The sequence below is a fragment of the Thermobia domestica genome, chromosome 18 (assembly GCF_964235325.1).
Source record: "Thermobia domestica chromosome 18, izTheDome1.hap1.1, whole genome shotgun sequence".
In the NCBI taxonomy this organism is placed as follows: Eukaryota; Metazoa; Arthropoda; class Insecta; order Zygentoma; family Lepismatidae; genus Thermobia; species Thermobia domestica.
The window spans coordinates 68522971-68540060 of NC_137471.1; the positions used below are offsets into that span (position 1 = coordinate 68522971).

Sequence of the window (17090 nt, forward strand, 5' to 3'; positions counted from 1 at the left end):
ACCAAATAGCTACCACGTATTTTTCCACATAAAGACCTGGCTGGCGACGCAGATCTCAGGCTGGTGTGCAAGAATGATTGAAGTCAGGTGTAAGTTTTTATGTCGATGGTCTTTGTAAGTTTGTTCATCGCTATGTTTAGTGCCTAAATTTGTACGACGACTATGTCGAACAGTAATGCAAGAGCGTCGCTTCAAAATAAAAATGTCTATTTTCATTTGTCTTCTTTCTATTCCAAAACATGAGTTACTTTCTGGATAGTCCTCATATATATACATACATACACACACACACACACACACACACACACACACACATATATATATATATATATATATATATATATATATATATATAACAGTATTTAGTCGCTTCTTTTGCACAAATCTAGTTTATGCAAATGCGTATCGCCAATGCGACGTGGCGACCGAAAATTTTGTCTTACAGTGGTCGAAGTGAGCCGGTATACGGTGATATGCCATACTGCCTCTGGTTTTCCAGTGATCAAGTGATCAAGACATACCGTCACTGGAGAGTAGATGCTAAATACCTTTAATAAATCCATTTTTATACACAATAATTGAAGAATAGCTTTGCACGCAAAGAGATTTATTTTTTATGTAGAAATAATTTCTAAGTTGTTTTATTTTTGTTATATTTTTCCTACGTTTTTTATTTAAAATGAGGTGTCTTTAAAGAAGTTCATCTAGTTTATATTTTGATGTGCCATATTGAATTGTTTCTTTCTTAAATGTGCGTGTGCCTTCTTGTCTTAATGTATCTAAATGTCATGTTTTGAGCATGGGTGTATTTAGAGGTTGTCTGATGTGGGAGATGGATCTTCCGAGGGTTTGGAATACCTTTCAGTTGGGTGAGGGGTCCAGGATTTCTCCCGCAGGATATTGTTAATATAAAATCTCGATTTTTGAGCATTTTCGTGTATTTTCTGTAACACACCATAAAATGAATTTTTTGGTATTTTTTCAGAGAGTTGTTGCCGGGGAATCAAAGTTTCTTCATGTCTTTTGATCCCCTAACTACAGAGAAACTCTCACTGTATTTCAACGTTTAGATAGCCGGTATGTCGAGTCAAAATCGATATAAAACATACCGTATGTGCATGGGCGCCGATTAGGGGGGCAAGAGGGGGCAGTTGCCCCCCCCCCCACTTTTTTGAAGAGACTCCATAATTTATATAATTTCATTTGGAAATGTAAACAGGGTGTCCACACAATTTGGAGAAAGGATCTCTGACTTTTCCCTGACTTTCCATGACGAAAGTTCCAGATTTCCCTGACCCCTGAATAACTTAAAAATATAGAAAAAAAGAAAGAAACTCAAGCCTCCACAATTCCTATAGTTGGCCTTGTTCTCTTCCGCTTGTTTCTTTCTTTTTTTCAATTTCTTTCCAAAGGAATGTAAATTTACAAACATATGCATTAGGCCGATATTGATTAGACCTACATATTACACAAAATGTAAAGTTACAAACGGAAGTGTGCAGTATACAGAGTACTTAAGATATAAAAAAATACACATTATATGCTTACACATTATAATACCAATTACACAGCATTATAATATTGCCTATAGTAATAAACAGTTTATACATGATTTTACTGATTATTAAAAAAATACACACAGACACACACACTTTTGCTGGGACAGTTGTTAAATGCAACACATTCAGAAATTTGTTTTCATCCTTTCTCGCATAGTTTTCTTCTTATTGATATGAATATCCTTCTTGTTGTCTCCGCAGTTTAATTTTCTTTTCTTCTTCCTCCAGCTCCTTTAGTTGTTGCTGAATCTTCCTTTTCTCTCTCCTCTTCTCGTCTCCAGCATTTATTTCTCTTTTCTTTTCCAGATACACATGGTATTGTCTCATTGAATTTCTCACTGAATTTATCATACCTCTTGTAATTATTAATCCTGATGATCCACCTATTCTCATCACAGAATCATATATGATCCGTTGAGCCACCAGAGATTATTCTTGTAAGTTGTCAACAACGAGAATTTTATTTATTGTGAAACCACTTTCAAAAAATGCGTTTCCGTGAAAGAAGATAAAACACAATTTCATAACTGACCATAAGTCAACGAAGTTCTTCCCATTTCCTAAGACTAAGTAAAAAACTCATCAAGTCGAATACAATCTCTATCATTGGCTATGAATTCATTCGAGTGTTCTTTAAATTCTTCATTCTGAGCTTTTACTGTGAGCTGGAGATAATATTTCTTCGCGTTCTCAGCCACTTGTTCAGATATCCTCTTGGCACCATGCAATTCTTCTAGAACAGAGTCTACTCTTTTGAGCAAATATGCCAGGATGCAGTTAGATATGTTTCTCGCAGAAAATTAGTTTCAACAACTATATCAGAGAACACTACATTTTGCATCCAGTAACAGTAAAGAAGTCAACCCTATTTCATAAATTCAGTAATTGAACATCGGACCTAAATCGATTTTTCCCTGACTTCCCCTGACCAATCTGCCTTTCCCTGACTTCACCTGACACATTTTACTTCCCTGACCTTTCACTGACTTTCACTTATTTACAAGAATGTGGACACCCTGGTATGTGTTACTGGTTCACACACACACACACACACACACACACACACACACACACACACACACACACACACACACACACACACACACACACACACACACACACACACACGCACACACACACACACACACATACACACACACACACACACAAAAAAAAAAAAAGGTGCCATATGATATTTGCCGTTGCGTGAGTACGTATTGAATATTTGTCTTCCCGTGGAGTTAAGAAAGCTACAGGAATTGCGTTTTAATTACAATTCAAAGCAGTTAATATTGCAATTGCATGTCATAGCATATGCTTGCAGTACTTACTGTATTTCATTTTCTAAGAGTAAAAACATTCATTTAATGGCATGTGTGGAATTAAAAGTATAAGTTGTTCATTAATTCCCAGTTTTAATATAACTTTTGCAAAATAAGTCATTATTCGTTACTATGATTAATATTATCCTTTCTATTTATTTGTTTTGCAAATTTGTTATTAAATAATCTGATCACACAATTTTCAAGACAGAATTGTAAGATATTCATGAGCAAGGAATCAAATCTCTTCTTGTACTTTCGTTGTTTAAGAGTATAAAGGGCTAGGTACCTACCTGTATTCCTCTTACGAATTTACTTAATAAAACAGAAATACGTTATACGGCATTTTAAGTGAAAAAAGATAGTATCCTGTTAGTTATGCAACCTTTCATCAACCATTGTTAGAAACAACCAGGAAATCTAACATTGATATACAATTGTTAAGATCATGTCTTGCTCCCCCCCACTTTTAACGTCCAACCGCCGCCACTGCGTATGTGTGTTTGAGTGATCCCCCTTAACTAATTTTTGTGTACGCCACTGGCATGAAAGTTTTGTTTAGCTGTGATATACGTATTTCCATCTTACTTCTCCACAAATTTCTCAATTCCTTATGGTGCATCGGGCACAATTTTCTCTGTTTCTTCTCGCAGCGGGATGGGTCCTTCTGCGACGCCCAATTATATTATTAATGGAGTGATTCATTAGACGACTAAAAATATTGCAGTTTCTTATTGACTTATTCTCATATATTAAAGTCACAAATAGAAAGATTAAGTTAGGAAATATTTGAAGCAAATAAATAAAAGATTAAATACTAGTCAGCGAAACGTAATGAAACTCAACTACTTTTAACCAATAACTTTATTTAAAAATGTGTGAAAACAATCAAGTATAATGATTCGATAATACCTATAATATTTTATATAGCCTGGCAATATTTATTTGTATTCCACATAGTAAAAATATATCGTACAGATATACAGAGTTGGTTTGGGAGACTCGGTTTCGATTCCCGGCGGAAACTTTCGTGTGTTTCGGATTCCATGTTAAGCTGTAGGTTTATGTCTCCTATAGCCTTGCTGCTGAAAGGTACTCTAAACTGAAAATCAAATAAAAACGGAATCAAGATATACAAAGTGTAAAAAATGCAAGCTGGGCTGAGAATTGAACCCAGGTCTCAAGTTTAGAGTGCTGATATGTTAACCATTAAACTATCCAGGGCAGTCCTGACCAGCCAATCTCTGAAGTCGGTCAAATAAGCAAATGACATAAGCAAATCACTTTCAGTGAATAGTAGTGCTGGTTTCGTCATTGTATTATTGGCTTCATCAGACACATTATAAAATAAAATTTAAATGCCACAGCATACACATTTCACAAAATGAGAGGAGGTCATTTTTATGAACCAATGAAATCATTCCTTTCTTTTTAACAACTTCTAATTGCATACAGATCTAACTTTCACCTTTTTTTTAAAAAAAAAACAAAAAACAAAAAAACTTATAATTGACACATCTGCGTTACTTTGTAGATACCTAACTTTCATTAAACAATTAATTAGGAATACAATTGCGTTATTTCTTTTTGTTCTATCTTAAATCTGTCCCACAAATCATGGACATTCAGCTCACTATCCCAATTCATCTGTTTCTCTCCCTCTTCTCTTCGTAATCATTATGTGGAGCTTATTATCAAAACATCCCTTGTCCATCCAACAAAAATTTTGGCAAATCGAAAAAAAATAATTATCTTAAAAGGTTATTAAATATTGTAAGATTTGGTGTAGAAATTCTTTAAACCATTATTGCCTTATTTTATAAACAAACTCCATTATTCAGGACACAAGTAATGAATAATAAAGGTATTTAATTTGGACAAGAGACATTTTGGAACTAAAAAATGGACAAGGGACGTTTTGAAAGCAAATCTATCGGACAAGAGACAATTTGATACAAAATAATGAAAATCTGAAATTATTTTCATCTTGATTACCACTCATGTCTATGAAAATGAACTGCGATACTCCACAGACGTCTGACAAATCACTTTTCTAAGTGCTTTCAAACTTCAAGCACCAATTTTACTAAGAAATAAGTGAAACAATATGGCTGATATGACCTCAACAATGTAATCACCATAAAATATAAGGTTATCGCACAAATTTTTTGTCAATTATCTCGGTTGAGCCAAAGATACCAACCAACTAGTTTGTGGACTTAAATATCCATTAAATGTTCTAGAAAGCAATAATTAATGAGTGTCAAGTAATTGCTGAGGAAAATCCATGAACAAGAGACAGTTTGAAATAAAACAGCAAGAATCGTGTTCAAGTGGGAATGGACATAGAACGTTTTGCTTCGAAACTTTAGTGCTGTAAGGTGTCCGCCATTTTGCAGTGGACAAGAGACGTTTTGAATAAAAGTGCATATTTCAAATTCATTTTTCTCTGCGTTCTGGGACGTTTTGACCAGAAATATAAATGTAAAGATGTAAATAATTATTCGATGCTTCCGTGTATATTGATATTTCGATTTAAAAAAATGGACAAGAGACGTTTTCATAATAAGCTGCACTTCGCCTTTGTTTGATGTAGGGAATGATACATTACCGAAGCAGTCAATAATGGGAATAATTGTTGAATACCTTCCTCGTTGTATTCTTGCATTTTATCAATAATGTCTATCTCATCTATCTAATCTAATCTAAACACGTGGGAGCAAAATTCTTAAATTTACATCTCAGACATCGCTTGTCCTTAGCCGGACATTAGTTCATTTTGTAAATACGCTCACGAAATCGACACTTTCCGTTTGATGCACCAATTGACATACCTGTATTGTTAGTGTTTTGTGATGTTTTAGGCTGACCTAATTTGCCTTTATTCAATAATGAAATTTCTCATCCAGACCTATTTATTCTTTGAGTAAAGATAACTCATTTGCTGTTCTTTTGATGGCCGAAATTATATTCATTGCCAATTGTAATGCAAGATCATCATCATCCAATAATAACTGGCGTTATGCAGCATCGTTACTAACTCCAACTACAATTTGATCACGCATCATTTGATGAGATAAACTTGCATAATCGCAAAAGGCTAATTGTTTCCACAACCTGCTGAGATAGTCCACAAAGGGCTGACCTTCAGTTTCATATGAAATGTAAAACTTATCTCTCTCCGCTGTTATGTTGATCTTCGTGTCGTACTTGTGTTATACGGTCTTCAATTCTTTGAAAGACTTTTGATCTGGATTCATAGGCCGTGTTAAAATTGCGAAGATCTTCGTATGGTGTAGTTTCAATTACTGCTATCAGTGGGCACACGTTGTTTTCAGCTTTGATACCAGCAGTCTTACATATATGTTGAAACTTCTCTAAATAAACTTGAATATTATTATTGTCTGAATCAAAATGTTTTAGAATGCCAAATGTGCAATTTTTGCTTAGAAACAAAATGGAACTTAGCCACTGTTGTTACTATAAATATATATTAATATGGATAACAAAATGGATTTATTATGGTTGTACCAAATACAAGAAGCGAATGCCATTATAATTATCGCGTAACAAAACTTATTATATAATCTAGTACAAGTATTGTGTTTTTGTGCCACAACATAATATAATATTGAGTGAATTGCGTAAGTGCATCACTGCAACCTTAGCCAAAGTTGTGCTTGACATGCTAAGAAGAGTTTGGCACGAACTTAATTATGGACTAGATGAGTATCGTGTAATAACGTGGATCGCACTTTGAATATTTATAATATGACAGAAAGAAACTTTTTTGGCTGTTCAATCTGTGCACTGTATATAATCTCTGTTTATTTACGTGTAATTTAAATATAATAATTAGTAATGGAAATCCACAATATCGTTTTGACCTACCCGTAGAATCATTATTGAAAAATATACAGGTTGGGGCAAAAAGATGTTAACATTAAATGGGTGTTCTTTTTGTTTTTGCTATGCAGATTAAACCATGGCGTGCCAATATTCCATTGAGGAATGAAGCAAAATATCTGCCTAGATGGAGGTTCTTCATTCCTCAAGCATCGTACAAGAAAAATACACGGCCTGGACCGGATGGGGTGCACCTTCGCTCCTAACAATTGGCAGGATCCTTCATATTTTAATTGAATTAATACATTTTTTACATTATTCATTAAAAAATGCGTTCTATGTCTGCTATGACTATCATAAATGATCACAAAATAGCGTGTACCCTCTGAAAATTTTAGGACTACGGTACTGCCTGAAGCACCACATCTCTCAGGTCATCGCTGCTATCCCTGCAGCCAGAGTGATATACAATCAACAGTGGACAGATTCCGTAAGTTCATTGAGCAGAATGGGTGACAAATTGAAACAATGTAACCAAACCGTTACCTTGTAATTTCATGTGAGTAAACCTCCATTTAATGTTAACATGTTAACTTCTTTTTGCCTCACCCTGTCATTGAAAACCTACAATTATATGCATGGCTTAAAACAAGAAAGAAAAGCACGCTAGTAGCCTATATACTATGGTGATCAACAGGTGTTCCATGGTTTTCCTCTTACCTTTCATTTTATCAAATATTTTATAATTACGTAATTGCATTTATCAACATCCCCATTAGCGTTCAGGGTACAAGAACAAACACCGCAAATTTCATTTCATTTCATTTAGAAATTGAGAATTTAGTACGTATTGCTGTATTTCTTCATCTTGATCTAATTATCTTTGTTTTCTTTTTTTTTTTTAATTTTTAGTTTGCTTCGTATTTCATGTTAGCCGTCATTGGAATATTTTTGCTTGCAAGTACCATAGCACTTATTAAAATGTCCGACCTGAAATCTAGTTTAGCTACTTACTTTGCGATAGAAGGAAAAGTTTTCTTGGATTACAATGTGAGTAACAATATTTCTTTTCTACTTTACTTCAGTAATATGAGGAGGTATGGTAGTTTCTAAACTTTATGTAGAATGCATTAAAAACAAGAATTATAAGAATGATAAAAAAAAAAAAAAAAAAAAAAGAATCAAAAGGTTGCGATCTTGGCCAAGAATTTTAGGAATTATATATAAAAAAACACCTCAAAATATTGCGACCTTGACCTATAATTAATTTTTGGATCAGGGCTTACAAAATTTTTTGAACAGCCCCTAAATCGAATTTTCAGTTTTTCTTTTCCGGAATAACCACATCATACTGATTTAAGTGATAGTTTGGGTTTGGCTACACTATATGTAGTTCTCCAGATATAAGGCCTACAAGAAAAAATTGATTGAAATATATTGGATCTTTTAATACATTTTTAGATCAGGGACCACAAAATTTTTGAACAGCCTCTAAATGGAGTTTTCGTTGTTTTTTTTTTTTTTTTCGGAATAAGGACATCATACTGAGTTACGTGATAGTTCGGATTTACGTAGCTCTCCAGATATAAGGCTTACAACAAAATTTTAACAAATTTCTCCCCTTAATAACATTAGATTAAAGGAAGAAGAAGAAGAATTGATTGATTATTGAATATTTAATGTGAACTTTAGGAGTGGGGCTATTTTCCCCGTCACGATAAGGACAGAGATAAAGAATAGTGCCTGCAAGCGTAGTATATGGATGGTAAGTACTCATACTTCGCAATGGAAGATCGTGAACTTGTACCCTATATTTGATCAAGTTTGACTGAGCTTTATACAGATTTTTCACTCAGAGGCATCGGATGAAAGTATGTATAGGGTGTTTCAAAACAACACCGACAACGTTTGGGAGGTGATTCCTGACACGAAGATAAAATAAAAATATAGACCAACCTGGGTGCAGACATCCGTCATTTCGGAGCTATAGGCTGCCAAAAACAAACAAACAAAAAAAAAAGGACTTTAAAAGTCCATAGCTACAATACGATGGAATGTACAGTCCGCGGCATAAAATTTGTTAAAAAAATTCTAAGTCCAAATGAATAACAAACTCTTGCCCAGTTTTCTTATGCATTCCCGCAATACATATATCAATCGATTAGTTGCTTCTAGTATTTATTCCAACTCCTCCCCGTCCTCCACCTCTCCTTGTCTAAAGCAGTGTGTGTGACGTAGTACACTCTTTCCATTCAGCTGAAAAAGAAACAGGAATCAAGTTTACAACGTTATAGCTTTAAAACAGTCTTTTCCATTCGTTTGTTCTGAAATATTTTTAAGAGCCTAAATTAAAGGAAAGTCACACAATCTTCCCAGAGCTTCATAAAAATCTTTAGTTTCATTCTTTTCTTTCTTTAAAGAGTGCAAGCTAGTAAGATGCTCCCTAAGAAATCTATGGAAATTGCCAAGAGCTCTAAAATATCTACGGACAGAAATGAGTTTTATTCAATGATTCATTGAATTTCTTTTCACTAAGTGCAAGCAAATGTTTCAGGGGCGTCATTTGGGCAGGACAGGAGGGTGTAATTCCCCCTCTCTTGAGCTTTTCGCCGGAGAATCTCTTCCTCCCCCCCCGAATAAAGTCTAAAAGACACTGGTTTTAACAACAAACCTATAGACCTACGATAGCACATTGCTAAAGAGCTTACATTTGGTTTCAAGAGTCGAAGGTTTGATCTCAAGCCAGATGACTTCCTGGGTGACATTGAGAGAGAGAGAGAGAGGGATTCAAGTATGGAGACAGAGAGGGATGATTTGTATACACAGATTTAGAATTGGGCAAAAAATGATTGGACAGCATTCGTATTATGACGAATATTCTGATTTTGTGAAAGATAAGAAGGGAAGTTTTCGAATTGCGAGGATCACATTAGGCAGTTGTCAAATTAATGTGGAGAACTCTTTTTAGAGCATTAGATTATTACGAAAGGAGAGAAAGATCTTCAGAACTGAGGAATTAAGATTTTAAAAAACCTGATTTCGGTGACGGGTTCCTAACCACGAACTTTGTGGTTATCGAACCATGACTTTATCCATTCTGCTACTTAGAATTCTATTACTGGTTCACATACGTTTCCCTTAGCTGCGTTGAAAGCTACCTTAAGGGGATATTCCAAAAGTTGACTCGGTGGAAGCGCCGTTCAGATAGGACGTAAACCTCTTGTAACTTAGTTACAATGTGCAAAATGAACTTCCTCTTCGTCAGGACACTTTTTAAAGCTTTAAAATTTGTTACTATTGTTTTAATTAAGTTACATTTGATAGAACCATCTGATAAAGTAGTGCCAAGCCCTGTGCGTCATTGTCTGTTAGGTGAATGGTTAATGTAAATTACTCCTACGTGGATGGTCCGAGCTTCCAATCAAGACCATTCTTATTGATTATTTTATTTGAGCTACGCTCAGACTGTATATTCCACAAGTTCAATTTTGAAGTAATGTAGTCACAGCTAGTTTAATTCGAAATAATTTTCCAATATTATATTTGTTACTAAATTTACATGGCACTCCTCACTTGTTTGTAGCCCTGCGTAAATGCAAAATTGTTTTAAAAATTTATTTTACTTTCAAGTATTATTGATTTTTCTTAAATTGTCCTTCAAATTTGTTTTATAATTATTTTCTATTTCTTAATTATAACATTTTTTCTATTTATATTCTATTCTATGTTACACGTTTATTATTTACATTTTATGTCTTACCTTTGAAGAGGAGCTTTTGACAATTCAGAGCAGCAGGGACATACACAGGATGCAGGCCTTTGCAATCAAGAGCTTTTGCCCCCACGAAATCACTACTTTTTTGTTTGTACATATATCTAATTTTATAGATGGTGATAGCAGGGGCGGATCCAGGGGAGTGTGTTTGGGGTGATCGCATCCCCCAGAATAGGGAACTTTTTATACTTTTTATTTTAAAAATAAAACATATCCTAAGTATTTTTCATCTTTGTATTATAAACGTAAATTGAAACCTAAGGTAGATAGGCCTTACTTTCTTAAGAAAGTTAATTCTACAGAAGAGCTCTTTCTCATGTTCTATTTGTTTCTTTTCTTTCTTTTCGTTTCTTTCTTTCTTTCTTTTTTCTTTTCTTTTTTTGCAATCCGCTCTTACCTTGATTTGACTTCGAACGACCGCCCCTCCCAAACAATCATCCTGGATCTGCCCCTGGATGATAGACATTTTAGTAAAATATGCCCTCAATCGCTGAAATAAATTCCTGTCAAGCTTTCGATCGCTGAAATAAATTTCTGTCTACGGCCCTGCAAAACAGTGACGATTTTAGGGAGTGATCAGTCCTCCATGGAGCAACGACACTTCCCCAGAAGTCATGTCTCCGATAATTTAGAATGTGATTTGTACATTATCACTTTTCACTCTCAGTGTCTTGAAACGCACCAAAAAGAAACTGTTCTGAAGTATTTACTGGTTCTCCCTATGACCCCATTTCAATATAGCCAACCTTGGACATATACACATCTGAAATATCACTTTTTATGTCAGTGATCCCGAAAACTATCCATTCGACACAAATATAGGATATTTTCGATTCTTTATTCCTGTCACCCTCCCATTGTCAACTCGAAGCCAACCAAGGCATATTTTGGACTTACGCAGCATCCACAGTGTCACTTTTCATCTTTGCATATGAATTCGACACTAATTTCGTTCGTATTTGACTACTTTTACATGTCACCTTCACGTCTTGGTAGGGATTTTTTCAGTATCTCGCCCCCACAACTATGGAGAAATTTCAACCAACTAAGTATAATTATAAATTATCATCTGAAACACAACAGTACGGGTGATCTTTTTCGCAGAGGAATTCGTTAACTACTGTTTCAATATCAATGTATTGGCTTTTTTTGCTCTGCATGCTGAAGATTGCCAAAGGGCTAAACTTCATCTGCACTATTGTGCAATGAATATAGGTTTTAGTGGTTTAATTTACTGAATACTCGCTTAGATGTTGCTCTCGTCACAAAAAGTGATATACAGTTATAAAAGAAAAATGAAATGAAATATTTAATTTTTATGTCCCACGATTATGCCGACTATGCTAATGGAGAGAGTAATGGTGAGAAATAAATGAAATTGTTTAATGAAAAAAGTGGGAGGAAACGGGAGAAACCCGAGGACACTCATGCACACAGTGTTTGTCCATAATAAAGTTCATTCGGCGTGAGCTGGGATCGAAGCAAGGACCCAATGCACTATAGGTAAAGTTATAAAAGAATAGGCGTCTAAACAAATACGGAACACTACTATCAATGAGAGTTATATAAGATTAGATTTTTAGTTATTTCATTCTAAGTCAAAATTTCAATCAATCTTGTTCTTCATTACTGTTCGAAAACTTAAAGTTGTTGCTGCAAGGACGTGATAAATCGTTAGACTTCGCAGTCCCCTCCACAGCTTCTTTTTCATGTAAGGCTAATGTAGTCTCATTTTAGACATCGAGGAAAAATAGTGGAATTACGAATTTTCAATGGGCCCCGTTTTACTCTGGGCTCCCTCAACGCACTGCCGTTAGTTATCTCACTGTTCAGGATGCATGATGCAGCTTCTGCTTTTAGGAATACTTTCTAAGGCAGTACGAGTTTTTTTTAACTGCTGGGAGAATTAAGTTGTATTTGCTAGAAGTGTCGGTTAAAGGAAACTAAAGATCCTACACTCAAACACAAATAATCTCTTTCGAAACTCTAATGGAAAACGAAACGAATCGTCCTAAACATGTTACGCTTTTGAAGAGAAAAAGAGCAAAGCAGTAGTTGCACATACGCTTAATGGTGTTTCTTGGATACAAATTTATAACTTACAAAAGTCATGTTCACGTCATGGTTTGATAGATGAAGGGTTAGTAAAAGGAATTCTTACGCTGGTGGTCGTGGGTTCGAATCTCTGCTCTTGTTACTTTTTTCTCTTAGCTACACTTAGTTTGTGCATTCCAAATCTCGAAGTTTGGTTTGGATTATTTATGAAAGCAGGTAGAGAATTAATTGTAGTCGAAATTAGTTTCAAATATGAGATTATAATTACATATTTTGTCTTTAACTTATTACGTATCAATTTTTATATCAAATTTTCCAGTCTTTATTTAATTCATCTTTCGGTGTAATACAATGAATATTTGCAGAGCGACGTCAGTCGGACGAAAGTACTATATTCCATTGTTACTCTAATATACCTAGGTATTTGTTCATATATTTATAAATTGTTTACTAAGTAAAAACTTATGGCGGTCCACATTATGTGTCATATAATAGACCGTACGAAGGCGAACATAGCAGAAGGCGTATTGCAAATATCCCTGGTGATAAAAAGTAGGGGTCTTCTTCACTAGATTCGAATCACTGTTACAGGCGATTTTGGTTTACATAGCAAGCATAATACCACTCGGCCACCAAGTCTCGCACGTTAGCCTCTTTATTAATGCAGAACATACTGGGACACTTACATTCACTGGTGTCACGTAATGTATTTCATAAAATTTTGTTAATAAGTGGGTCGAATTAGGTAGCCCTCGAGAGGGCTGATGGTGTTGTGGGCGAGCATTTATTAATAGTGTGTATAGTCCCCTTGGGACTCGATTACAGCTGCCATGCGCCGTGGCATTGAATCCACCAGGCGAGAGATATAGCGTTGGGTGCAACAGATCGACCACGCATCTTCAACACGCTCCCAAAGATCATTAGATGTTCATAGAGGATTGTTCGACCAGGTTTCCCGCAATGTTCTTGCAACAGAGGCCCACATATTTTCAATAGGGTTCAGATCTGCTCCATGAGGAACCCAGTCAACTATTTCGACATCAGGTTGCCTCTGCAACCATGTCTGAACCACATTTGAATTATGTATCAAGCTATTGTCCTGTTGCAAATATAATATGCCGTCACCTACATGAGCTTTTATTTCCGGAAGCGTTTCATCCAGATGTTCCACATACTTGTGGGCGTTTAGGCGACCAGGAATCCTGTAGATTCCTCCGAAATTTGCAGCCTTGCATATCCATGCCCAACAGTCGACCAGAACGGGAAACGTATTCAGAGGCGTACCTTTTTCCAGGGGGGCGGTAAACACGCTTCGGCCCGAAGTTTGCACTGGAAAATATTTTTTCGTCTGTGAAAACGACCTCGTCCCACACACGTGCAATATTTAACTGTGCAAACGCCAGAAGGTCAACCATGTGGTCTTCTGTTAGTCGCTCCTTAACAGCTGCCCTGTATAATCTCAAACCAAAGGATTTGAGTCTAGGACGGACAGTCGTAACATCGCCTGGGAAATTGGTTTCCTCTCGAAACTGTCGGGCAGACATGAAAGGGTGCTCACGGCATTGGGCAATTACACTCTGGTCTTCTTCGGCAGAGGAAACTCTTTGTCGCCCACTTCCTCTTTTACGTCTTACATCTCCTGTTTCCTCATATCTCCTCCACCACTTCCGTGCTGTAGCACGGTTAACGCCATATCTCGCGCCTGCCTCGCTATAGTTCATGCCCGCATGCTCAATTAAAGCAATCACGCTACTTTTAACAGAAGCTTCGTAGTGAGCCATTTTCACACCAGAAGCAAAATGATAGCTTTGCTTAGGTGTTTGAACGGAACGTGCTTCATGTGACGTCACGTAACAAGGCAGAGTTTCCTCTCATTGCTGTAGACGATATCGTACGCCCTCTGCTGGGTGTTTCGTGACGGAAAAAGCGCTTTTAAGCAGTTCATGGCGACCGCTTTGAAAGCAAATGTAAAGTATGAGAATTAAATTTGTCATATCTGTAGTTTGGTGTACAGACAAAACAAAATTGCAAACCAAAGGTTTAAGAACAACTCAGATTATTAATATAAAACAAGTCAAAGATTATTAACTTGTATTATCATGCAAGAAATGCGAGAAGTTTGAAACAAAGAAAAATAACTTAGAAATTTGCAACTGAAGACAAAAATAAACTAACTTAAACACACTAAAGGGTATGAGTAGGGGGATTAATGGGGACGTCAGCAATGAGGCTCTATGTCCCCGTCTCGATTAACGCGAGGGATGGATTTTATCATTTCACTTTGACGGAATAACGTAGAGGATGGAGAGGTGGGGGAAGATACATAACAGGTATAAAAATAAAAGTGACAATGTTCGGTGGTGAATAACTCTTGAACTACCCGAACGTTCTCAATCATATTTTGAACATAGATGAAATTTGAACCTGGGAAGCTTTTTGTTATTTCATTTTGATATTAGAACTTGCGGAAGAGGAGGGGAGGGTAAATATATGAAAATGAATAAAACTTAATAACTCTTGAACAATCCGACTGATCCCAATCAATCAAACATTCAATATAGATAAGGTTCGGACCTGGGATGTTTTCATTTTTTGCCTTGACGGCACAATGTAGGGGAGGAGAAGGGGGACTATGTAAAAAAATAAAAATAAAAATGCTGTCTTGGTGACTTCATCACGCATAAACCACCGAACTGATCTTAATCAAATTATCAACATAGATGCGGTTCGGACCTGGGGTGGTTTTTATCATATCCCTTTGATGGTAGAACGTAGGGTAGGAGGAGGGGAGGGGAGATATCCATAAAAATGAATAAAACTTAACAACTCTTGAACCACCTGACCGATCTCGATCTAATTTTCAACATAGACGACGTTCGGGCCTAGAAACTTTTGTTTTAATATTTTCACTTTGACGGTAGAACATAGGAGAGGATAAGAGAAGGGGAGATTAATATATAAAAATAAATGGAACAACTCTTGAACCATCCAACAGATTTCGATCAAATTTTCAACGTACATGACATTCGGGCCTGGGATAATTTTTGTCATACCGTGCCCCCAACATGGAGAGGGGAGAGGGATACATAAAATCATCGAAAATGACCAATATCAAAGAGTGCTTTAGTAATAGTAAAACCATAACATATTACTATTTTTCTTTAATTTAGCCCAGCGAAATCGGGGTGCGACTTAGATTCGAGGACGTCTTAAGTTCGAGTAGTTATCGAGAAATAATTAAAGATTTTAACGTGTTATTGAATTACTTTGCTAATAATAATAATAATAATAATAATAATAATAATAATAATAATAATAATAATAATAATAATAACTATTATTATTATTACTATTATTGAAGATTTGATCATTCAAATATTGAAAGATCAAAATATTCAAATACTTTAAGACAATTAAACGTGTGTCATCGCCGACTAATGATCACCAAAAATTCTAAATTTAAACAAAATATTCACACATGGTTCCGACTTGAGAACCTCCAGATTATTAGCTAGCGCCTTGAGCACAGATCCACGCTCTATATGCGCTAAATGGTATATTTTAGTATGTTTAAATTAGATTTCCTTGCCTCCAGTTACAAAATTCTAAGTTAGTATTTTTCGTTCTTTCAAAATTTCTTTCGATTTTTTTTATCATATAAGTCAATAATCTTTGGCATAGTTTATATTAATAACGTGGTTGTTTTTAAACCTTTCGTTCGCTATTTGGTTTCTTCTCCACACCAAACTACAGATATGATACGTTTAATTCTCATACTTGTCATTTGGTTTCAAAGCAGTCACCATTATCTGGTAAAGCAATTTTGTTCGCCATGATTCATGAGTTTTGTAACAAAACACGTCAAGATATGAGTTAAATGAAGGCTGCAAGAGTTTATATCAAAGTTGAGTATTGTGAGCTAGTGACAAGCATGTAATAACGTCTCGTATTTGAAAATAATGTTAGCTACTTTTAATTCACTAACTGGTATTAGATTTAATTCAAGCTTAAAGAATTGGAATGAACAAACTCAGTGTAGCTTAAAGAAACAAAACGTAAGAAGAACGGACGAGATTCGAACCCTGGACCACCAGTACAAAAATCCTGTTCACTAACCCCTCACCTAACAAGCCATCAACTTCTATAAGTTTTAAATTTGCAAGCAAATGATACCATTATACGTTTGTGCAATCAATGTTTTGCTGTTTTCCTCTTCAAGAACGTAACATGTTTACGACGATTCGTTTCGTTTTCCATTAGAGCTTCTAGAGAGATGATTTGTGTTTGAGTATAGGATCTTTTCTTTCCTTTAACCGACAGTTCTAGCAAATACAACTCAATTGAAACAGCTGTAAAAAAAACTAGTACTGTCTTAGAAAGTATTCCTAAAAGGGAGAAACTCCATCGTGCACCCTGAACACTGACGGGAGTGCGTTGAGCGAGGCCAACAGCAAAATGGGGTCCATTGAAGATTCGTAACTCCACTTTGAAGGGTTTTAATTAATTTCACACTTTTTCCTCAATGTCTAAAAT

The 17090-nt window shown here is 35.6% G+C and overlaps 1 protein-coding gene across 4 annotated transcripts in view; it reads left to right on the top strand.

The window, feature by feature from the left end:
* Window positions 1-17090, top strand: part of LOC145674987 (sodium-dependent dopamine transporter-like) — a 175406-nt gene that overhangs the window by 67203 nt on the left and 91113 nt on the right. For all 4 annotated transcript variants that reach the window (XM_081745323.1, XM_081745325.1, XM_081745326.1 and 1 more), the window contains exon 7: window positions 7640-7777. In XM_081745323.1, coding sequence (XP_081601449.1) covers window positions 7640-7777 — 138 coding nt within the window. The remainder of the gene's footprint in view (window positions 1-7639; window positions 7778-17090) is intronic.